The sequence below is a fragment of the Bacillus rossius genome, chromosome 8 (genome assembly GCF_032445375.1).
Source record: "Bacillus rossius redtenbacheri isolate Brsri chromosome 8, Brsri_v3, whole genome shotgun sequence".
NCBI classification, from domain to species: Eukaryota; Metazoa; Arthropoda; class Insecta; order Phasmatodea; family Bacillidae; genus Bacillus; species Bacillus rossius.
This window is the reverse complement of record NC_086336.1, coordinates 20,484,056-20,509,764: the sequence shown is the minus strand read 5'-3', so window position 1 is coordinate 20,509,764 and position 25,709 is coordinate 20,484,056. Positions and strand designations below refer to the sequence as shown.

Genomic DNA, 25,709 nt, shown 5'->3' with positions numbered 1-25,709 from the left:
GGAAGAAAGTTTGCAGATAGATCATGAAGTGCCACAAAATATTGAACTTGGCAGCAGCACCAGATGTTCTGAAAAAATACTTTTGTGAACTACACCCAAGAGAAGGAATTTTGTGCATGATCAAACCACCTATTCCAGCATCATCAACCAAATTCAAAGTGCCTGAAAAATCAAAAATTGATAAACTCTGTAGTGAAGTACTGCGAAGACCCTAAGTGTTAAACTAAATTTAAAATTTGTGAAAGTGTAAAAAACTTATGCTTAATTTCAAAGTAATCCTAGCAAGAGTTTGTTTCAGAGTATAATTAAAACATTTTATATTAATCAATCAAATTGCATTTAATTTTGTATATGCTGTATATCTGATCATTCACATGCTCATGAATGTCATTAACATGCCCACATGTCATTTACATGGTTGTGAAAGTATACAAAAATGAAAACAAAAACATATAAAAATATTTAAGCTTTGCTGATACCATGCCATAATTATGTACCTCTTAAAGTATTAAAATTATTTTTTTGGAAATTTTAAAACGTATTTGACATTTTGATTTTTAGGTATACAGAAATATCCTATAATTGTAGAATCATCCACATAAAAAATACACACACTCTTCCAACTGCCTTCTCCATCTTTCCTAGCTCCCGAGCTAGCCGAAAGGTAAGGGGCGCCCAACTATAACCCTTTTAGCTGCTAGTCAGCTCGGCCAACCTATTACCAAATTACACAAAAAATACACAAATTTCCCCAACTTCCTCTATCTTTCTTTCCTAGCTCCTGAGCTAGCCGAAAGGTAAGGGGCGCTCATTTACATCCCTTTTAGCTGCTAGTCAGCTCGGCTAACCTTTTACACATAACAAATACACAAACTCTTCCAACTGCCTTCTCCGTTATTCCTAGCTCCTGAGCTAGCCGAAAGGTAAGGGGCGCTCAATTACAACCCTTTTAGCTGCTAGTCAGCTCGGCCAACCTATTAATGAAATTTAAAACAAAAAAATAATACAAAGCTATACACAAATATACACTGCACTTGTCATTACACATCAAATTTTAAGCTTTAGATATCTCACTTAAATTTCTACAAACAACAAGTTGACAATTCTATAGTCATGGCATGGCAAATACTTCATTAAGATTCAGACGTATGCTTCTATTCTTCAAAAACAAATTACATGAACTAATGTCCTTCCTCAGGTTTCAAATCATACATCCCCTTTCAGCAACAGCAGCACATATATTAACATTGATGAGGGGTGGGAGCGACCAAGGATAAGGGACTCACCCTTGCAAAAAGAAAAAACATCGGACTCCATGCCGGAAACATATTTAAAATTAATATCCTGGCCCCCCAGCTGCCTCACAAAACACATTACACAAAAAAAACCTTTGCTGCTTATTTAGGGCAATACCAAAAATTCACCTAAACTCTGGCCATCATGAACACACAACTGTTTCTGCAGCTTCAAAACTCGACGACTGTTATTCATTAACGTTTAGCATTACACTTCATACCTTTAATATAGGATGTTGTCACCCTGTCATCAATCCAAAACAAATATTTAGTATTACCAATATGTGGCATTTTCATTTAAAATATTTAACCATTTCAAAATTATATCATTTTCCCAAAAACAACTCAATAAATTTCAGTTAACACCTTCCCATGACACAACATTAAACAAACAAAACATTAATTACCCAAGTGCAATGAAATTCTCACAATGTAAAGCATTTTAGTAACTGTGTACTCAAAAGAATTAATACCATTATGACTATTATTGTTCCAAAACAAAATATTCACATTAACATACTTATTTATCTTAAAAATTTATGTGTATAACCTTCCTTTTCTTTAAAAACCTTATTCATCTCAAAAACTTGCTGTCATAAATCTTACATATACATTCCTATATTATACTATAACAATTCAAAAAATATAAAATCTACAAAATACAAAAAATTATCAAAAAGTATACAATTCAAAAAATAAAAAAAAATCTGAAAACATTAAAAAAATTGGCAAAAAATGCAAAAAATTTAAAAAACATCAAACACCACAAAACTAGATTTGACTCCACCCCTCCATCTAGGCAGTGGGCCATACAAGTCCAAACACACTGTTTCCAGATTTTGCATCACTCCTTTACATTTACCATGACTTTCTTCTGCCTTTGAACAGAACAAAAAACAGTTTACTATCTCGGCAATAGTTCTGTACACATGCTTCCACACAAAAGACCTCTGACCATGTTGCACAGTTCTTTTCAATCCAAGTTCCACATGGATCAGTGCGAAAGTTTTAGTTTTTAACCTATTCGGTACACACAACCGACATCTTCGTACATTACTGCTTACATTTTGACAAAATCTCCCCTTTATGATTTCTCCGCAATTTGCAAAACTCACTTCACTGATCACTTCCTCAGTAAACTCATCTTTAAGTTTATCTGAGAACATTTTCATTTCAATTTCTACTTTTTTCATTTGTTTACACAAAATCCTGGTGACATGTGTATTACCTTTACCTTTACTAATTTTTTCAACCACATTGTACAAACATTCCCTGTTTACTTCATCATGAAACAATTCAAATGTGTTTTCAATGTTTATTTTTTCATTTACATCCTGCCCAACAAATTCAATATTTTCTTTTGCCACTATTACTTTCATTTCACAAGTTTCTAAATTAGTTTGTTCCCCTTCCACTTGCATCTCTGCCATATTATTTGCACACCCATCTACTTTGTTTGTACACATGGCTACCTGTTCATTAATTTTAAAGACATCAAATTTGTTCTCCACCCTGCCAAATTCCTGTCGCAACTGTGTGCCTATTTCGCTCCTTAACTTAGCAATCTCTTGTGAATTTACCTCAATTTTGTGAATTGCCTGATCTATTTTGTTGTTGGTTTCATTCTGTCCCTGTTCAATTTTACTAGTAAGATCCTGTTTTAATTCCTGTTTCAACTCCTGTTGTCCCCGTTCAATTTTTTGTGTCATTTCCTGTTGTCCCTGTTTCATTTCCTGTCTCATTGACAACAAGATCTGTAGCATTTGATCTGACCCCCCCATAACCTCAACTGGGCTGCTTATTGTGTGGGATTCCATATCCTGACCTAGTTCTGCAGGATGTTCCATGTTTACAGGTTTTTCCTGCTGACATGAAAAACCTTGCTCTATTAGTTCAATATCAAGGTTCGGATCTGAATGATTTGAATTTTCAGGATTTTCTAAAAATCCTATGAAATCGGTAGTTTCACTGCTACTGGTACTCATGTTTCTACCAATAACCAACAATTCTGGATATCAAACCTAACACACATACAAAACACTACAATACTGGAACCCTAATTACACAATTCTTTACATTATATTGCTCCTTTCACTTGCTGTTTCCGGCGACTCATCCCACGTTGTCCCGCGAAGTGACGATCTCGAAGTCCCGCGATGCGACGATCTCGATGTCCCGCGATGAGACAGGCCTGAAGTCCCACGACGCTTTGGGTCGCTCTGTCCCGCGATGTACTGCTTTCCGTCGTTTCTCTGGAACTCTTCACTCGCTGCAACAGCCCGTTGTCTCTCGCCGCGGAGAAAAACTGCATTCACCGCTCAGCTGCGCCGAAAATTCTGGGAGATCATCTTTGTTTACCGCCGAAAATGTCCGTCTTGCTCTCAGGGTCATGTCCAAATTCAAGCCCCACGTTGGGTGCCAAATATAACGGTTCGTTATATACAAAATAAACAGTTCAACGCCGATTGCAAATTTTGATGTTTTTATTTTATTTTAATAGAATGTTTCACAGACGATTCCAAACACTTACAATTGTTCATTCACTCTTTTCACACATATATCTGCCCGTCGAAAAACTGCTGGTAGCTCGCATGACGAGAAATTACCGAAAATTTATAGCGTAGATGAAGTCCTTCAGTAATGTTTTACTGCAAGTACAAAAAAATGGGGCGACCTCGAAAAGGGCCGCACCCAGCAAAAACGAATTCCGCCCCGAGCCAAATGCCGACGAAGGTGGCCGCAATTTCTAATTCATTGTCCGAAAAAAAAAAAAAAAAAAACGAATTAGGTTGACTTACTATTCGGCCTGGCTCCGACCACCAACGTGAAATTATCTCTTCGTAAACTACATTATCAGTGAGAAGCCATCGAACGCGACCTACTGTGGCAGCGATCGACAGACGACTGGTGATCTCATGAACTCGTCTCCTCCACGCAGGGAGTAGACGTCACATGACCTCACCGACCAATCACACGCACGCTTCATTCACTCTACAGATATCAGCCAATTACAGAACAAGTTACAACACATGAAAAAATCTTTTACACACCGAACTCTGGGCTTCCCCTGATCAGTCTCTTTTCAATTTCACCTCGAAATCGGGGACTCCCATTCTCGCTCTCTCTCCCACACCGTGAGAGAGCAGTTATCACTCAGTTCCCATACAGGGGGGAAATTACCGTCTTTATCTCGGTTGGCGGGGAAGCACTGTTCCTTTCTTACTTACACTTACAGGCCTCTCATGCCTCTCTTTCTAACCATCACACAAGCCCAGACACAGTCCCGTGATTTATAATTATATTACAACACGTTAATAAAATTTAAGAACAATAATTATAATACGAATTACTTTACAAAATTAAACTTATTGAGAAAAACATGAAAAAGTAGGCCTAACCACGTAAAAATCTAGAACAGCGACTTCTTTGTGAATAATTACATAAAAATTACTAATGATAGAAAATGTCTGTTAAAACACAAAATACCTTCTTAAAAACATAGCAAGTGAAAAATATCAACCCTAAAATGTATAACAAACGGTAAAATATCATTAGAAAGACTTTTTTAAGAAATATTTACATTCATGAAAATAATTTAAAAGAAAAATTATTTAATTAGGAGGGCAGGGTTCTGCAACATTACAACTTGTTTGTTTTCTCTTTCAGCCGTTTGTCTGCAGTTACGCCATATTGCAGTGTGTTTTAATATATTACTGACCGTGAAATAACGTACAGTTTGTGTTTCAGGATTTTGTGTTAATATTGTGTATTTTAACTTTGTTATATTATTTATTATCTACTATTGTAATGATGGAATTTGTTATCGTTTTGATATTTTGTGTGGTTCTTGTGATTGCTGTAATGGTAATTGGTTCCGGGATGGGGAAAGCTACTTCTTCGCAGCGTCAGATGGACATCATTAACGTCGCTCAGAACTTATATGTTTTAATTAGGAAAGGCGACTTGAAGAAATGTGACGTTACGCAGACGACCGCGTTTCTTCTCAACATCGCAAAGTCAACTGTTCTCAAGTAAGTAGGCTTTTTTTCGTTTTCATGCACGTAAAAAAAATATTGACTGTGTCCTAAGTATTGTCGGCCTGTGTTTTAACTCACGAGGTTTTTTGTGTTTTATTTCCAATTTATAATTTTTGGTGTGAGACAACACCGCCATGTGGCGTCTCTGTTGAAAAGTTAACCTAAAATCATATTAGGCCTACTCAGGTCCTAACAATAACAATATAGGCACTTTCAAGTATTTTTATGGGTATGATACACGTTTGTTTATAACGATGTTTATAAACTTTATGATAGGTTTAACTATAACATAAGGGAGTGATTTTATAATTTGCATTTAATTAGTTTTTCATCTGTTTGGGAGATCACAAAATAAATAAAAAAACACTTCATTAATTTCGTGGACAAAGTCTGTCATGTTTCCATTTAGTGACCACAAAGCAAATATTTGTGACAAAATGCCATATTTGGAACACTGCCTAACTGCGTATTGTGAACGGGTCCCCGGAAAAGTGTTATGACAAATGTTTTTTTTTTTGTTAGGTACTACAAGAAAGACATTGAAGAAGTTTCAACACCAGGAAAAAAGAGGAAAAAAAGGCCACAGGAAGGAAAGTCACTTGACACAGTCGACGATTTCACAGTAAATGCAATCAGGAATGCAATTTACAGGATGTACGCTGAAGGTAAAAATTTGATACTGAAGAGTAGTTTCAATATCACTGGGGTAGGCCCTACTTAATTGTATTCATTTCATATATCCATATGCAGATTGACCGGTTCAGTTTTTTTCCCGATATAATCTGTCCTTTAAAAATACTTAACATTTTTGGGTGGTTTGTTAGGTTTCTTTATTGATATGGTATTGATATATAGAATATTGTGCAACATATGGAATATGTACACGTCCTTTTAAGGTTAGGTTAAAGATAGAAAGAAAATTGTTACATTCTAAAACTACAAGTAATGTTTATATCGTTATACACAGTATACATATTAAATAACCTCAACTTTTATGATGTATCAGAAGGTTAAATAATGACTATTTCCAGTATCAATAATATCCAGTTGTGCGCTTTAGCAGTAATTGGTTACAAATTAGTGAGTTGTGGTCTAAGCAAGCATGGTTATTAAAAAAAAATTGGGATACTTAATTGGCTAAATTGTACTGTGTGGCAGGGTCCAGTACAATATATATTCTATTGCAAAATAGTGTCATGCCCCGCCTAACCCTTTAGAAAATATAGGGGTATTGTTATTTTATAAACAATAGGCCTACTTAATTGTAATGAAGTATCATATGAAAACACAACTTAGCCAGACAAACTGTGTGTTAGTGTATGAAGTAACAGAAGGTTATAAAACAGTAAAAGTTTAGTATCGCGTATCCGATTCGATACATTGATCCTGATCGCATGATCCTGCAAATATTGATCCTGTGATTGATGATGCTTGCTTTTCTAATTTATTACAATTAAAAATCCTGTACAAAACCAAAACTAAAAACCTGTGATATAGTAATGAGTTATGATTTAAAGTTGAATAATAATGAAAATATATATGTTTTATTAAACTTATGATAATTATTCTTGCTATACCACAATATTTGATTATGTTCAGGATCTTTGATCTGAATAAATGAAAAAAAACATGCACCACACGATCAATAGGATGTACAGGTTCATGCATAAAGATCTAGGGATCACATGGGATACACGATACAAAACATTTACCTATAACACAGTGTAGAGCTTGTAACTTATTGATTGCTAAATTGAATGCTGAAATACTAATATTTTACATAACTTCAATACAAACGCGCAATATAATCGTCATATCATTGCAGACAAAAATACTGCAATGTAGAATTCCTCTAAGCAAACTACAAAATTTAAATTAATTTAAAAGTATTTTTGAAATGTAAGTTTATTAAAACTATTTAATAAATTTAAATTGTGCACTTAAATTATCTTCTACGGGGTTGTGGTTTCGCTTAGTTTTGTGTACCTCTGTTATTTCATGTATTGTTAATGTATGCAATAAATTTACAGGTTTGAATGTTACAGTCGACACCATTTTTAAAGAAATCAGGGAAAGACAAATAGATTATTATGGTGGAAGATCAAGTCTTCATAAATTGTTAAAGAAGATGGGATTTTCATGGACAACTGTTGATGGACGAAAAGCTTTGATAGAGAATGAAAACATAGTATTGCAGCGAATAGATTTCTTGAGAAAGTATAAAGAAGAAAAAGAAAGAGGTGCCAATTTCATATTTGTTGATGAAACATGGATTTTCCAGAGAGGCAAGGCATTAATTTATTTGAAAATTTGTTCTGTGGTCCAATACAAAGTATTTCATTTCCATTTCATATATTTTTCAGGAACTGTATCAAAGTCATGGCAGGACAAGAGTCTACAATCTGCGAAGAGACGTACTGTTGGAGATGGTAAAAGGTTTATTGTTGTTAATGCTGGAGGGCGCACTGGCTTTGTGCCAGGAGCAGGATTACTTTTTGTTTCAGGTCAGAAGACTGCAGACTACCATGGCGAGATGAATGGGGAAACTTTCTTGATGTGGTTTGAAGACATGTTGGTGCATCTTGAGGAACCCAGTGTCATCATAATGGACAATGCTTCATATCACAGCACCCAGGTATGTGCAATGGTAAAGCAGTGTCTTTTTATTGCTCAAATTGTAATGTGAAAAATTTACATGTGTTTATTATTGTGTATAAGTACGAATATTCGAGACTAATACATTTTGCCAGCAATAATTGTTATCTTAATAGTATACATTTTTATAAACTATAATGTTTGAGCTGAAATTGATTACACACACACACACAGATATATATATATATATATATATATATATATATATATATATATATATATATATATATAATGTAATTGAATTACATCGTAGTGCAAACTAATTTAGTAGAGGGTTTGAAATACCAAATAAAATTTTTTTATTGCAAATAGCATTTGAAAATGACATAATTACTTGTTTGGTAAAAGGACCCACTTTATGAATGCTCTGTTGCCCTACTTAATAAATTAAAATAATATTTTCAAAAAAATTTCTAGTCACTAAACTAACATGCTTTGTTAAATTTAGAAATTCATTACGACAATATGCCAAAACACATGTTTGCTTTGCATAAGTACAGTAGAACCCTGTTATAATTTGTTTTTAAGGGGCTACAAGAAAAAAAAACATAAGCAGGAAATTCAATTTAGTACTTTTTAGTGTGGATTTATTGCCAATGGACTCAACAAGCTGCATAAAGATATATTTGATGCTCCAATTTGCTTGTAGCAAGCCAAAAACAATTTTTCTTTAACATCATGGTGCTTCCAGCTTCTATCTGCTTTGTCTTTACTTACACATTGTCTCATTGCTGTAAAATTGTCTCATTTCTGTATAATTGTCATAATTCACGACAGTGTTTACAGTGGAAATGCTTAAGTCCAGTTCTTTTGCCACTTGAACATGTGATTTAAGTGAATTCATTTGAAAACACACAGAATGGCTAAAAATTTATGAATTTATTTGTTTTCCAAGGGTGTCAACAGGCAGTTAACTGCTAACATACACATATACATAGACAGTATAGACAAAGGCTTTTAATTTTTTTCGTCTTCTAAAATTTTATGAAGTGAACATTACAAGCACGAAACGCATAATTTGTGAAACATTATATCCAGGAATTAAATACATTGTCCTTATAGGGAAAATATTGGACTTGAAAAATAATACATTATAGGCAGGAAAACTTTATAAGCAGTAAATTTGTAACAGGGTTCTACTGTCATGAATTCTTATTAGCTACTTGAGTTAAATGTTGGCATAACGTAGGTTGAGAAAACACCTACAACGAACTGGACCAAGGATGCACTGATCGCGTGGCTGGAGAAGAATGAGATAAAACATGAAAATAATTTGTTGAAAGTGGAGCTGCTGAGAATAGCTAAACAAAACAAGCCCCCAATACGGTATATTATTTCGTTTTTTTTACAGCATTTCTTTAAAAGTGAGATAGTTGCAAAAAATTACGTATACGCCTTGTTCTAACACACTTTTCAGATATGAGGTAGACGAGTTGGCTCGTAACTATGGCCACGAAATTCTACGACTCCCACCCTATCACTGCCACTATAATGCAATCGAACTTGTTTGGGCTCAATGTAAACACCATTACAATAGTAACGTGGGGCGGGCCAAGAGATTTGACAATGATGCAGTTGCAGCCATCTGGAAAGAGGCTCTTGATGCTTCCACACCAGAGAGGTATTTTCATGTTGCATGACCAATGGGGTATTCCTTTTGAAGTAGAAATTGTTTTATTTTCCTGTAGAACATTCCTCAAGCTTCAGCAAAACCCTTACCATACATTTTTACATAATACGTAAGTATTGTTGCCTAGCAGCCTGGTCCTACCATTCCTTTTGATAACTTTGTGTGCTAGTGTGTGTATAGTGTGATTATCATTTTGTGTATATTCATATACCAGTAATACAGTTTTAAAACAATTGGTAAAAATAAGTGGTTTGAATTTGTGTAGTTGTCGTTTTGAAAATGTGTTGCATGTATGTGTTTGTGTTCGTGTTTGTGTTTGTAATTTTATTCCCATGTGATTCATACATATCTGAGTAGTTTCTAGATCTAACAGTGGTGACTTATTTGCAAGGTTTTTTTTTTTTTTTGTAATTGCAGTCCATTTGCAATTGTTTCATTTCCATAAATAGTTTTGTATTTATTAGTAATTGTGATATTACTTTCTGTTATGCTTAATCTTGTGTCAATGACTTTAAAGTTATGGTGGGTTCAGTGCTGTAGGCAGATTTCAATATTCAGATAAAATTTCAACGTAGAGAATTTTAAATATTTTCATCTAGCGAACTTGAATAGGTATTTACACATGTAGTTCTTGCACATTAGTATTTTCAAAAGTTATGTTATTATAGTGAAATACATATACAGTAAATCATCAAAACTATTCAAAAAATTAAATTTTCGCTATATCTCACTGTTTTTGTCTGGGACAAATTTTAACCAAAAACAAACACAAAACTTATGAAATAAATATTTTATCATATGCATTCTAAGCCTTTATTGATAACATAGAAAATATTTACAGCTTTATTATATCTTGAATAAACCACTATAAATTTTTTTTTTTCAGATAACATAAAACAAAACATGTTACTTCAAGTATTAAATAATAGCTTTGATAGTTGAGGAAAACACATTAAATGAGTTTTGTTGTGTTTAAAAATAGTTTCTTGTGGAGTGAGTTCAAAATTGTATGTAATAAAGAGCATGCCATGCATTGTTTACTATGCCGTTTTGACAGAAACAAACATATTTTGTTATAGAGTGGTTTTTGCTATAAACAGGTCATTTATATAGAGGTTTTACTGTATACATTAATTTTTTTAGATGGGCGAGGTGTGTGGATCATGTGGAGAAGCTAATTCAAGCAGACTGGGAGAGAGAAGTCCACATAGACAGCGGCACCATTCCTCCACTCATCATCCACCTCAGCAAGGATAGTTCAAGTGAAGACAGTGACAGCGAAGAATTTGAGGTTACGACACAGCAAGTAGATGGAGACAGTGAAGTACTGGCAGTTCCTCTTGATGATTTACCCGGGTGTTCTTATTGAGGTCTGTATGTAATAAACACCTGGGCAACTGTAAGTATTGGGGTTTGAAACATTTTTTTTTTCTTTTATGCATTCCCATTAAGTATGTTGACTACTGGAACTTTATGTATTAACTTTATATTACACATATTATGATAAATTTATAATAAATTTCATTTCTGGATTCGTATAGGTGTATGTGAAACATTTTATTTTGTTGTGTGTCTTCATTTTTCAGTGAACTTACTTGGAAAACAAAAAGCCAGTCCCCATCCAGGGCCACAAATAAATAATGCATATAAGTGGTATAGAAATTACTGTCAATTCTTTACCACAATTTTACTGTTCATAAAATTATGATTTTGTCTAATAAGTATACTCAGGAAAATGTATATAACCATATTTTTATTTGTGGCCTTAACCGGCAAAATGGTAGGGGTTTATAAAATAAAAGAAGAAAATTCATTTTTAAATGTTTTCATCTGAATTTGTTAATTTTATTAAACCTTCAGTCTTTTCCAGATTGCTTAGATGGACAGCCATATGTATAATTTACAATACTTTTTTTTTTCAGATGCAGAAAACTGTGTTGAACTGTACTAAAGGATGATATTTATTGCTTACATAAATGTTGTAAATTTATATGTTCTCCTAAAAATTTACTTTAAATTATACGTTATTTCTTTAGCTAACAAACTTATTTTTTAATATTTTTACCATTGGGTATCATAAATGTTATGAACATATACATGTATACTTAGATCATATTCAAATTACTTATATATATATATATATATATATATATATATATATATATATATATATATATATATATACACATACATACACACACACACACACACACATTGTTTTGACAGCTGGTGATTGTAAACAAACCATTTGACATTTGTCACATGGCAATGTTTTTGTTTACATACGGCGGAAGGATACATAGTGAGATTAAAGTAGATCCGGTGAAAAGCAGGGCTTCAGAAAAGTAGGAGGTTACCGTGGATGGACTATAGTACATAATGCTGCACTTTAACTCACATGAAAACCTAACGTTCAAAGTAAAATTGAAACCAACATACCTATATCTAATTAATTAAATGTAGACTGCTTACCCTTCCTCAGCTATATGTAACATATATTGACAAACTTCCTAAAATATTTTTTGGCTGATTAAAGACAGTAGATCTGCTGGATCTTCATCAACTAAGCTTTGTCGAAAGTGTGGAGTCTTGCTGATATTCCAAGTGATGTAGGATTGCTTACTGCTAACAAAACTTTTTGTAGTGGTCTTTCCAGAAGACCAAGGGGATGCATAAAATACACAGTGATGTCGTTTGTTTAACTCATTAGATATACCAGTGATCTGTCCCATCCACCAATTCTGATCATAAACACAAGCAACGAACCGGCCTACTTGGAAATCATTTATTGAATAATGTATTTTAATCTGTTTAGATTGTATAACTATTTCTATTTTATCTTTAATTGTGCTTCCCATCCATGTCTCATTTTTAATCAGCCAGTAATGTTTTGATTGTATTCCAACAACTGGTTTTAAGTAGGCCATTCTTTTTCATTACATGACCTATACATTTGAATTTTTTTACTTTAAAGAGCCAATAGAGTTATCTTTGGTACAATATTACTTACGGTACTTCAGCAACAAATGAAGCAGAATCTCTAATTGCATTAACACACACTGCCCGAAGATTGAACTTGGTTGCAAAGTGTTTACACAAACCGCCTATTGCATCACATGCACTTTTGCCATTCCCTGTAGCAGAAAAAATCCATATTTTTTTTCTCAACATTTGTTTATTTTTACAGAGTTCATAGTTGAAACCTATTTTTGAAATGTCCAGCCGCCCCATCTGTAATGTAGGTACACTATTGAACTCAAAAGTTCTAAGTGGCAAAATTTTGAAATTTCCAGTTTTATAATTTCTAAAGCACAGAAAACATGAGCAGAGTCGTGAGCTATATCATCAGATAGGTACTAGGTACAATAAAACTTTTTATTTACGCACCAAAGTATGCAACACAGGTAAACAGTGAAAGCTGATCAGTTTGCCAGTGGTAAGTTTCGATTTCATCAGGCAATACAACCGACCAGTTCTCAGCAAAATCAAAATTTAAAACAAGAGCATTATTTTGTTGGACAGAACTTCTTGCTTCAGCTATTCCTTCCCTTTGTAGTTTACTAATGTAACTGTGAGGAATTGCTTTCTTAACCCAATGCCTTACATGTTCCAGAAAATTATTTACAGATATACAGTTTTTTTTATAACATCAACATGTTCCCAAATCACAAATGTAACTTCTTCCCCTTCATCCAAGCCAAAATTTTCAACAGTTAATGTTTCTGTGCCAGGACAATCACCACACTCCTCGAGCCAGCAATATTTATTCATTTTGTCACACAAACACTTCGGTAGAAGATCTTCTTCCTCAATTTTGTTATTTGTTATATTTCGAAGGGCTACACAAATTAGTTGCAAGTTACTGTAGTAAATACAAGAAAACACACTCTGATCTGGCTGAATTTTCACCCACCTTTGCCATTAGGCATAAAACTTTGAAAGACCCATTTTATAGAAGGGTTATCTTTTTTGAATGCTTTGTACGCCTCTTTGATTGACCTTGTCATGAATCTTTTAACTTTTTTTTTTACTATCTCACCAATACCATCTTTAATGCAAATAACATCTTTTTTGTTTGGACTTTTCCCTTGAACAGTCTTTACTATCTTCTAGGTAATATGATAATGCTAGAGCTTGTACCTGTGTAGGTAAAGGATGTCCACTAAGGGGTCAGGTTGAGCATTAATTCCCTTATTTTTTTATAACTGTGCGACATTTATCAATGTACTTCGAGACACTGTAGGTAAATTTTTCCTTCAATTCAGTTTTACTAAATGTTTGTGGTACCAATGTTGTTGGTGCACTTTTCCATTGTAGTTAAAAGTACGAAGAGCTGAGTCATTATTAGAAAAACATAGACTATAATTGACACACACAGGCATTTCATCTTTAGACTCACTTGAAACATGCACGTGATATATGTCTTTTAATTTGTTTAGCTACATTTTTTAACTCGTTGACTAATTTTATCTTCTTTTTCCTCGCATAACCTTCTCTCCTATTCAATCTCACCTCTGAAGGGGATTTCAATGGTGATACTCCTACATTTAATGTTTTGATGAGACTGCTATTTAAAAAAACATACAAGTTCATCCTCCGGAATAAAATTCTCTAATGTAGGTATTCCTTCTGCAGATTCTTTAGCAAGTTACAAAAATGTCTTTTTGTAGAAAGTAACACACATTACTACACAAAATATCATTTATATTTACTGAGACAGCTACACCCACGATCCTTTGAATGTTATCAGCTAAATCATTCACCTTACACATCCTCACGCATTTACTTTTCTACACACTTTTTTTGTGCCTTTTAATGTAGTCCACACATTTAATTCTCTTGGTGCTATGAAAGGCAGACATGTTTTAGTTCACTAGCTGAACATCACCCATCAACACACATAACACAACTGTAACAACAAAAGTTTGGGAATTCCCTTGTAGTCCTGTAGGTGATTCCCCTCGTGGTCATCAGGGAATTCCCTTGAAACTACAGAGATTCCCCTTACAGCACCTGGGAATATTGAGTTAGGGACTCTTCATATTTCCTAAGGTTTTCCCAAATTCAGAACCAGTTACAAATTACATCTCATATTTAGAAACCAACAAATCTTATTTGTTAATTGAGCCTGCAGTCCTTAGAAAATTTAATAAATTTACATTTTTCAAAAAATTCTAGAAATGGTTACAGGCCAAAACACACTATCCAACAACGTGCATGCTATTAACAAAGGTTAAGACTACAAACTGACAAATTTTCAGATGTTTAAGAAATTGTCAAATTTTGCAAAATTTAAAGTTAAATGTTAATAATTCCGTGCATCATTGAACTTAAAACATTTTTTTCTGTAAAACTACTGTAATAGGTCTACATATTGCCAGAATTACTTTTTATGAAAATTGATTATTCCATTTAAAAAATTTTTTTTTGAAAATCCCAAAAAAAAAAAAAAAATATTTTGTCAAATTTTTGAGTTTCCTCCCTTTAAAAATATAGTCATGGGGCTCATTAAAACTTTACCACTCTGTAGTTCAATTCAGTAGAACTTGGATGATTCGAACCTCAAGGGACCAGTCAAAAACTTCGAATTATCCAAAAATTCGAATTAAAGAAGTTCGTAATATAAATAGGGCCAAAACAATAAAAAATCATATTTTCTATTAAAACTCTTTATTGGTTGACATTTTTTGAATAAATACATCAATTAATGCCTAAACGATACATACATATTAAAATGACCTTAAAACTATTGAGCTGAAACATAAAAACAACCTATTGTTTTTGAAAAAAAGATGATATTTTGGCCTGTTTTCTCGAATTAAGGCTCTCGGCCATTACAAAAGATTCTAACTTAATCAAAGAGATGAAGTATGAATCACTTACATTAATTCGGCTCTCAAAAAAACGTCTAAGTTCTTTTATGTGATTCATGGCGTCAGCTGCACTCGGCACCGGTTCTTCTTCTACTCCAGCGATCTCTTCTTCCGAACCTTCCCCGTCATCGTCTTGCTTCTCACTGCCGAGCACCTCTGCGATGATTTCGGTGTCAGTGACGTCACCGCACACCGCAACATCTTCATCGACATTGAGAAAGTCTTCGTACGAGATGGTCGGGTCGGCTCCCACATTCTCCCAGCCGTCGACTGCTGCTGGAATGGCTTCCGCTTCAGTTGCTTCCACAGTTTCGTCCTCGGTTTTAACAAAACCTGCCTTTTTAAAACAGTTTTTGATTGTTTCTGGCTTCACTCTGTCCCACGCTTGCTTACACATTCTGGAAGCTTGCAGAATATCGAGCTTTATTTTCAGGGCGTTTCCATCTCCGGCCAGTATGTTTTCTACCAGCAAGGTTCTGTAGAAATGTTTCAAATTTTTTATTATCCCTTGGTCCATTGGCTGGACAACAGATGTCATATTGGCTGGGAAAAAAACCACTTTAACACATTTCAACACTGGTATGGTGTTATGCGCAGTACAGTTGTCGATGAAGAGGACCACCTGACGCTTTTCTTTAATAAACTTCTTGTCCAACTTTATTAGCCACTTTGAAAACAGGTCGCCTGTCATCCAAGCGTTTGAGCTGTTAACGTAATCCACCGGTTTCGACTTGACATTCTTAAAACAACGGGGATTAGCCGATTTTCCAATCTTCAACAAGGGCAGCTTTTCTGAGCCGTCCATGTTTGCTCCGACTAAAAGCGTCACTCTTTCTTTGCTTAGTTTTCCACCATGACATTTTTCGCTTTTAAATGCCAATGTTTTGTCCGGTGTGCATTTAAAAAAAAAGGCCAGTCTCATCAACATTGAAAATATTGTTTGGGTCTCTATCTTGGATCATCTCTTCTAAATCTCGCTTCCACTGGCCGGCTTCTTGCTGGTTCACTGCCCCACTTTCGCCACAGACTGCTTTGAACGTAATTTTATTACGTTCTTTGAAACCATCCAGCCATCCAGTGCTAGCTTTGAAATTTTGTTTGCCCAATTCTTTAGCGAATTGCTCGGCCTTTACCCTTATTAGGGGACCACTCAACGGAATTTTTTTGTCTCTGGCTTGCTTGAACCACTTAAGAACACAATTGTCGACGTCTGGGTTATCTGGTTCTCGTAGTCGTTTTCGGTCTTTATCAAATTCCTCTGCACTGCTGAGAATTTTATCTCTATTCTTCAAGAAAGTGGATAGAGTGTTGGGTGGAATCCCAAAGTCCTTCGCGATTTCCAATTTCTTTTTCACGCCTTTGTCCACTTCCCTAATCGCCGCTACTTTTTCAGCTAGAGTCAAAGTTTTATAAGCACGGGATTTTGTAGACGAGGTCGACGCCATGGTTGCTACTCTCACAGTTCACTCACTAAACGTCACTGTACGTAAAAACTACACGTAATCACACATCAAAAGACAATTTTAAATAAGCTACAGTACACTGTATGTTACAAAACAGACGATACACAGAACGATGCACAGTTGTACAGTACGGAGTGGAGAGGGGTGAGTGTGGGGAGAGGTGACCTTGGAGACACTACTGCTGCGTGTTGTTGCTACGCGCAGGCGGTCGGCACTCGGCACAAGTGTGCGGGAGGGGAAGGGTGAGTCATCACACTACAAGCTACCGCGCATTTGGTCAAACGCTTAACTTTTGCCGAGTATTGTTTGTAAAACGTATTTCCCGATAAATTTACAATTTTTTGAGCCGTAGTTTATAATTTATTCACTAAATTAGACGCACCGAAAATTCGAATTATCCAAAATAAAATTCGAATTATCCACGATTTTTAGCATTGTTTAGATACAAAATGCTAGGGACCAAGAGGAAAATTCGAATTAAAGAAGATTTCGAATTAAAGAAGTTCGAATTATCCAGGTTCCACTGTATAACATTTCCAAAAAAAATTGGAATCCGTTAAATAGTTATGAAATGCCGCTCATTTGAAGAAAGCAATTTTTTCCATCTTTTTTTAATTTTGAACCAACTTCATAAGGCTATAACATGGGTAAGAAATTTTTTGGGTCGAAATCCTTTTAGCACACTTCTTGTCTCCACTGTTGTAAGTAACTGCTATAATTTTCTAAAGCAAATCATAGATAATGACTTGACACGCTCTTGCCTGAATTGAAATGGAATGGCTCTGAAGTAGATAGAGGGTTTGTATCAAGTCATAAGATAGGATTCTTTGGTTTATGGTTACCATAATAAATAGCTTTTATTTAGTTTATTGAACATAAGGAATCATTCTAGTTTTTCAGGTTTTCAAATAAATTACTGTAAAGAACCTAACTTCATACATAGTAAAACAAGTTTTTTTGGAATTTTTGATGATTTATTGGTGGTTTCGTGATTTATCACATGGCCTATTTTATTAACAATTTTATATGTTTTATATGTAAAACAAAACATACAAAAGTATATACACTAACAGCATAGAAAATTGCTATACATTGAAAAATGTTTATGCGTCTCAAGAAACAAATAAAAAATAGCACTATCCTTCTGTGACCAATTTGCAGCATATTTCATGCAGAAAGGTAACATATTCTGCAGGTATAGTTAACTTTATCTTATCTTGCTCGGATTACATTGACAGCGCTCAGCAAAATCACCAGCATATATTTAACTTCCACTACTTATCTACTTTCAAACGGTAAGGTGTGCTTTAATAAAGTTAACAATATGTTTCCATGCTGTAATTGGTCTGCTTGCTGTTGTATTTCGGTCTGCTGTTGTATTTCTGCAGTTGCTAGACCTGCAAATTGGACAATTGCCACATGGGCCATACATTGTCTAAACAATTAACAATTTTTTTTTACTAGATACTGAGCCCAAACAAGCATTGTGAATTATAAAGTTATTTTACACCTTTAAACTATCACACAAATAGCTTGAAAATTGTGGTTGCAAGATTTTGAGTTTCCAGCAAATTTATTTTCCACACACATAGTCTAAGTGATGTTTTTGTTGATGAATGCCTTGTAACATTGACAAATAAAATCAAGAGGATGTTTCATGTCTTATAGGCTCCACCTGCCTGGGCACACATTAAGTGTGCAGTGCTTAAAAAAAATATGCAATTTGAAAACTGCTCAGGATAGCCGAGTGGTGTCTGTTTGTGAAAAGCATTTAAGACTGTGCTGAGGGCAGATGAGTAGTTCTGTTTCATTATTTTTTTTAACTATGGTTTTTGAAGAGTGAAAATGGCTAAAATTCACATTTTCAGAATAATTTTTAGGCATAAAACACCTGGTAGAGATTCTTGAAAGCAAACTAGGGACTTGCAATATACCTTTATCTTCATTTCTCCACCTTGCAATGTTATGGTCAATACTCAAATATCACAGTTGCCGTATGCACGACGAGAAGACTGTGCGCTAGTCCACAGCCTTCCGCTTAGAGGGATGGTGCGCTATAAGCACCAGTGCGCACCAATTATCATCCTGCCTTACACCCCTGACTAGGCGGCCCCTTAAAGACTTTGTTGAAGTTAGATGTATTTCTGAGACATCAGCCACCAGAAAGTTAAGCTACTTGGCGTTCATGTTACCAGAAGTAGTAACTAAACATTGACAACATAATTGTTCTACTGACACGTGTAATTATAACTTCTTCATCTGCTTAGAGAGGTGGTGTGAAAAGTCAAGAAGGTGCAAGTAGGTGGGAATTGACAATTTGGATACAGAGACTTTGTTCCACGTGGTCCGTACCTTTTGAAATTTCCGCACTCAAAGGTGCAGTTTTTGTAGAAAGTACCTACTAGTTCAATAAATCTGACATTGAACGTTGCATCAAATTAGGTGTTTTTGCTTTTTTGATATGTTGTTTATTGTGCAAAGGGAATGCTAAATCCAAGTTTTCGACCTCAGCAGACGACCGCGTCATTGTAAAAAATTAAAAAAAAATCCTCGACATTTAAAATTTGTTTTCAGGTTTTGTCGATTTTGACCCAGAAGTACTTGGGTTTGGGCAACGACAGTTGAATTTACGTGTGAAGATTGAATTTGGAACAATATGAGACTAAAATGGTTATTGTAGGACTAACAGTTTTGGAGATACAGCTTTGAAATATATGGCCAATTTTTCATTTTAAATGATTTTTAGAAAAATTTCATGGTTTTCAGTAACATATATGTTTCTGAAGGTGCAGTTTATTGTTCGTAAACCCTCCTACCCTCTCAATGGACTCTACTGGGATCTCAGGGGACTACAAATTGACCCACTCCCTAGCCACTTAAGCAAAAAAAAAAGAGATATTTGTATTTTTATTTACAGTCATGGGAATACGAAAAAATCAGCAATACTGACAATCACTTACGATGTCTTTTAATTATTGGGATAATTATTTATTTATATAATATTGAAAATAAATACATAGATGGAAACATCTAAAAATCTAACATATTTAAACAATTTTGAGGATTTATTTGTTATTTTAAACAAATTTTGTCCTCTTAAATGGACTTGGATGGTCCAAGACTTCTTTTGAAATGACAGGAGAGTTTTCAAGAATGTCTGAGACGGGCGTCCACAATTCTTCAGTTCGTCTTCGTCTGTCATGTCATCTGAGACAAGTGAGTAATTCACGCCAAATGCGAGCTCAGGGATGTTGTCACATGAGGCTCCCTCGTAGTGGCTGCAAGTGATGGAGCACTTGAGCCCAGCGTTCCTGGAGATGCAATCGCTGCCGCAGCCTTTTCTGCAGCCGCAGGAGATGAGCTCCAGCAGATGTTGAGGCGCCGCATCTCTTGTCATGATCTTTGGGCTGAAACCTTGAGAAGTGCGCAGCTACCCTCTGTCAAGAGGCTGTTTGTTGACTGCTAACCACTTCTGGACCTGTGTAAAAAAACACATACAAAGCAAGTTCAATCATTGATTGGCTATACCAAAACAATCAAAGAGCACAATGATATATGATAAATACAAAGATAAATTTTATTTAAAGACTGTTGTACCTGGTGGTAGATGTGCAGGGAGTGAAACCTGATTGAATCCTGGGTGGGAGGCAATCTCACTAGGTTGAAGTTTGTTTTCATCGCAGCCTTTGCGAACAAATTGTATCTCAGCTCACCCAGGTTCTGAGTTTTGTGCAGTCCTCCAATATCATCCGGGTTGGTGTTGCTGTCAAAGAAAATTGCAGCTTTGCCATCAAGGTCTCAATGTTTTTCAAATTTGGTGACAATTTTTGTTTTCCCTTGCCCAAAGAATGATGTGGAGTTGCAACCACTGAAGGCGTGGAAAACAAGCAGAAGTTGAGAGTTACTATAGTCATATTTGAAATAGATGTTAGTATAGGTCACATCATGTACACCCCGCCCACATTTCGTAAGAAATATGTTCCGGAGGTTTGGCAGTGTGATGCCTGCAAGTATGACTAGCAAGTCCACATCCTCACCAACAATTATCGTGAGTAGTGGATAAAGAGATTGCTGTTATGATCAGTCTGTCGGCATCTTCTGTAGCCTGCACTGTTGGAATATTGTGTTTCCCCATTTCTGTCTTCAGGAAGTCTATACACAGAATTTTATTGTGTTCATTGGATAAGAACGTTTCTTGAGACACTTGAGCAATTGTACTGGCGTTAAATAAAATTTGAGGGGATGTTGCAGCCTTAGATCTGCAAATACGCACGGAGCTCTTCGTGCTCTCCTCTGCAGCCTCAGTCGGGTAGCCATCAATAACTACTGTGACTTTGGATCCATAGTGAGTGGTGAGGTATTGGATTTACCTGGCAGCTATTACCTCAAACAAGGAATTGAGGCCACACAACTTTGGAGAAGATGCCCGCCATCTATCACCACATGTTTTGGTGTTTCTCGAGACTCATTTATGTTGACAGATAAGAATGCTGCGTAGAAAGCTGATTTTGTGCCCTTCCTCATTCCTTCTTCTGTAAACATCGACAGTGGGAATGGTGATCGCTTGTACATAAAAAACAATTTCAATTCATCAGATTGTTTCAAGATGCATAACCAGTGAAACAGGGTTAGAGGGTCAACTGTCACCTTTCTCTCACCAACTGATGCTGATTGTATAGCAGATGCCAGGGACACTACTTTGTTGTTTCATTTTAATTTGTCATCACAGAAATTTTTTTCCAACTACTCGTAACAAAGAATCATGCCCAATCTGAAGAGCCATGTGGCAGTTAACAGTTGCTTCTCCAACCATCCTAACTGCATATTGACATTATGAATTTGGTAGTAGGGAATGGAGGATGTTGGGAAAACTAGTGACACAACTTTTCTGTATTCGCTACATCTCGGGTAATACGAGACTGGCGTAGGTCCACATGCTGCTCACTTGTTGTTGAGTCAATATCACAGTAGACCTCTACTTCTTCGCAGATGTTCTGGAGATAAACCATTCCCAAAGTCCATCAAATCAGAATGCTGGGAGTAATTACACGACCCCGGGTGAGCCCTCCATAGCTCTTCATGGATTTCATGAGCACTTGCTCTAGAGACATATCAGACCAGATGCCAGCCCAGAATTTTTTAGAGCATCGGATTGTAAAGTATCCATCTGTTGTAAAAAGTTTATATTCCTGAGGATCCGTTCTCTCTTCCAAACCCAACATGTCCTAAACATACAAGTGAGCACACTTAGCATAACACAAGTGGCTTGCAGCATGTAAAAATGGTAGTATATGCTGTGTGGTGGTCAGATGTAAATCCCAGTTTCCTGATCTCTCTGCTTCGATTAATTGTTTCATCAGTGTAACCATTTGGAAATACTGCAACCACAATTGGGCAGTAGGACCATTGCTTTGAAGTTGGCATGTAAACAAAGGACCACTCCCTAACGTTCCCCGTCCAGATGGCCCATCCTTTTCACGTGCATAACAATTTGGTAATTTGTAGGTACAGATAACAAGTACAGTTAGATGGGTAGTATTTTTTAAAAAAATGTGTCTAGGTAGCTCTTCTATTTGGATTTTAAGAGACAACCAAATTACACAAATGGTGGGGAGGGGGGTCACTTTGTGTTCTTTTGAGGCACTTGTAGATTCCATTGACAGGGTAGGAGGGTTTACGAACAATAAACTGCTCCTTCAGAAACATAAATGTAATTATGAAATTAATGTATAGCTATGCAATTTTGCTAAAAATCATGTAAAATGAAAAATGGGCCATATATTTCAAAGCTGTATCTCCGAACATATTGGCCCTACAATAACCGTTTTAGTCTCATATTGTTGCAAATTTAATCTTCTTCAAACGTAAATTGAACTGTCGTTGCCCAAAACCAAGTCCTTCTGGGTAAAAATCCACAAAACCTGAAAAAAGGTTGAAAATTTCGTGGTTTTTAAAGTTTTTGATAATGATACGGTTGTCTTCCGTGGTCAAAATCTTGGATTTAACATTCTCTTTTTGCATCATAAACAAAATTCCAAAAAAGCAAAAATACCTGATTTGATGCATCGTTCACCTCCTTATTATGTCTGATTTGACATACCTATTATGTAAATTTTACCACTTGAATGCATGAGGGATAGTCAACAAATTATTTTTGTTAAAATATAAAAAAACTAGCTGAAGTATCCGGCTTTGCCCGGGCTGAATATTTCACAATATAAGGACATCATTGCAGAGTTTCAAGTGTGTAGGACATAATTGAAAAATATGAAATTTGGTCTTTGATACCTCCACAAAACTTTTTATATAGACAAAGAATGTATCAACAGTGCAATAGTCGTTGCCATGGAGGCGGAGGAAGCATCAACAATGCAATGCCATGTAGATTTTCGACCAAAAACAGGAATTGGCATTGCAAATTTATGTATCCCACAGGAACTATAAATTTTTCCGGAATGAAAAGTACTCTTTGCTCTATTCCAGGACGTAAAGTTATTATATACCAAATCTCATGAAAATCTGTTCAGCCGTTTAGGAGCTGAGTGGTAACACGCACACATACAAACTTTAGCATTTATAATATTAGTAGGCTAGTAGGATAAATAATTTATGAACTATAACATAACTGTACATAAAAAATGATAATGAAAACCTAATATATTTTCCATTATAATTGTATAAATAAAACAGAAAATGTACTTAATTTGTAACATTTGGTTTTCAATTATATTTTAGAGCCATTCCACCTCAATTCAGGCAGTTAGCAAGATAATGTGTCAGGTCACCATCTCAGATTTGCTTTAAAAAATTACAGCAGTTACAACCAGTGCAGACAAGAAGTATGCCAAAAGGATTTTGTCCCAAAATTTTTTTTCCCCATGTTATAGCCTTTTGAAGTTGGTTCAAAATCAAAAAAGGTGGAAAAAGGGGTGTTTTTTAAATGAGCGGCATTTCAAAACTATTTTACTGATTTTGTTGATTTTTTTTTTATTTTGTACCTATTATAGTGAACTACAGAGTGGAATAGTTCCAATGAGCCCAACGACAATATCTTTAAGGGGGGGAAACTAAAAAATTTGGCAAAAAATTTAGATTTTTTTGGATTTTCAAAAAAACATTTTTATGTGGAATAATCAATTTTCATAAAAAGTAATTCTGGTAATATGTAGACCTATTACAGTAGTTTTACAGGAAAAATTGTTTTTAATTCTATGATGCATGGAATTATTAAAATTTAACTTTAAAATTTTCAAAATTTGACAAAAGTGCCATTTTTGATTGAAAATTACTGAAAAACCCCATATTTTAAAAATCTGAAAATTTGTAACTTTGTAGTCCTCACCTTTATTAATAGCATGCACTTTGTTGGATAGTGTGTTTTTGCCTGTAAACATTTCTAGAATTTTTTGAAAATGTAATGTCATTACCTTTTGTATGTTGTGCATGCTCAATTAATAAATGTTTTGTTGGTATCTAAATAGTATGTGATAATTTGTAACTGGTTTTGTATGAGGGGAAACCTTGGGAAATATGAAGGGGGAGTCCCTATCTGAATATTCCCAGGCGCTTGCTGTAAGGGGAATCCCTGGTAGCTTGAGGGAAATCCCTGGTGACCATAGGGGGAATCAACTACAAGACTACAAGGGAATTCCCAAACTTTTGCTGTTACAGTTGTGTTGTGTGTGTTCATGGGTGATGTTCAGCTAGTGAACTAAATCATGTCTGACTTTCATAGTACGGAGAGAATTAAATGTGTGGACTACATTAAAAGGCACAAAAAAAGTGTGTATAAAAGTAAATGTGTGAGGATGTGTAAGGTGAATGATTTAGCAGATGATATTCAAAAGTTTGTGGGTGTATCTGTTTCAGTAAATAAAAATGATATTTTGTGTAGCAACTGTGTTACTTTTTATAAAAAAAAATTTCTGGAACTTGCTGAAGATGCGGAAGAAACATCCACATCAGAGAATTTTATTCCGGAGGATGAACTAGTAAGTGTTTTAAATAGCAGTCTCATTAAAACATTAAATGTAGAAGTATCACCATTGAAATCCCCTTCAGAGGTGAGATTGGATAGGAGAGAAGGTTATGCGAGGAAAAAGAAGATAAAATTAGTTGATGAGTTAAAAACTTCTGCTGTGAACAAATTACAAGACATATATCACGTGCATCTTTCAAGTGAGTCTGATGATGAAATGCCTGTGTGTGTCAATTGTAGTCTATGGTTTTCGAATATTGACTCAGCTCTTCATACTTGTAACTACAATGGAAAAGTACAGCTACTAACATTGGTACCACAAACATTTAGTAAAACTGTATTGAAGGAAAAATTACCTTCAGTGTCAAAGTACCTCATTGATAAATGTCGCACAGTTATAAAAAATAAGGGAATTTATGCTCAACCTGACCCCTATAGTGGACATCCTTTACCTACACAGGTACAAGATCTAGCATTATCATATTACCTAGAAGATAGTAAAGACTGTTCAAGGGAAAGTCCAAACAAAAAAGATGTTATTTGCATTAAGGATGGTAATGGCCAGAAAGTAAAAAAGGTTAAAAGATTCATGACAAGGTCCATCAAAGAGGCATACAAAGCATTCAAAAAAGATAATCCTCTTATAGAAATTAGTCTTTCAAAGTTTTATGCCTTACGACCAAGATGGGTGAAAATTCAGCCAGAACAGACTGTGTGTTCTTGTATTTACTGCAGTAACATGCAACTTATCTGTGTAGCTCTTCGAAATGTAACAAAT

At 35.1% G+C, this 25,709-nt stretch overlaps 3 protein-coding genes across 13 annotated transcripts in view; 1 reads left to right on the top strand and 2 right to left on the bottom strand.

Moving 5' to 3' along the window:
• The window catches only part of LOC134535570 (DNA-binding protein RFX2-like), a 290,887-nt gene that overhangs the window by 241,155 nt on the left and 24,023 nt on the right, over positions 1–25,709 (bottom strand). The window lies entirely within an intron of this gene.
• Positions 4,966–11,569, top strand: LOC134535572 (uncharacterized). 6 transcript variants are annotated; one of them, XM_063374770.1, is made up of 7 exons: positions 4,966–5,326; positions 5,855–5,997; positions 7,363–7,617; positions 7,696–7,761; positions 7,837–7,967; positions 9,177–9,608; positions 10,761–11,569. In XM_063374770.1, exons 1-6 carry the CDS (start codon positions 5,103–5,105, stop codon positions 9,390–9,392), a joined length of 1,035 nt encoding a protein of 344 aa, XP_063230840.1. In that variant the 5' UTR covers positions 4,966–5,102; the 3' UTR covers positions 9,393–9,608; positions 10,761–11,569. The 6 variants fall into 6 exon arrangements, with proteins under 6 accessions (XP_063230840.1, XP_063230838.1, XP_063230837.1 ...); XM_063374768.1 differs by having other exon boundaries at positions 7,696–7,967; XM_063374767.1 differs by having other exon boundaries at positions 7,363–7,761.
• Positions 13,866–24,267, bottom strand: LOC134535567 (tigger transposable element-derived protein 4-like). Its single transcript, XM_063374753.1, has 2 exons — positions 20,551–24,267; positions 13,866–20,431 (listed from the first exon to the last, which is right to left on the bottom strand). The coding sequence occupies exon 2, from the start codon at positions 16,416–16,418 to the stop codon at positions 15,390–15,392; it is 1,029 nt and encodes a 342-aa protein (XP_063230823.1). The 5' UTR covers positions 16,419–20,431; positions 20,551–24,267; the 3' UTR covers positions 13,866–15,389.

Excerpts from the sequence above, each read along its gene's own strand:
- LOC134535572 (XM_063374764.1), top strand. The coding sequence starts at position 5,103 with ATGATGGAATTTGTTATCGTTTTGATATTTTGTGTGGTTCTTGTGATT. Across the intron at positions 5,327-5,854 it reads GCAAAGTCAACTGTTCTCAA|GTACTACAAGAAAGACATTG; the intron begins GTAAGTAGGCTT and ends TTTTTTTGTTAG. Across the intron at positions 7,968-9,176 it reads CTTCATATCACAGCACCCAG|GTTGAGAAAACACCTACAAC; the intron begins GTATGTGCAATG and ends GGCATAACGTAG.
- LOC134535567 (XM_063374753.1), bottom strand. The coding sequence starts at position 16,418 with ATGTTGATGAGACTGGCCTTTTTTTTTAAATGCACACCGGACAAAACA.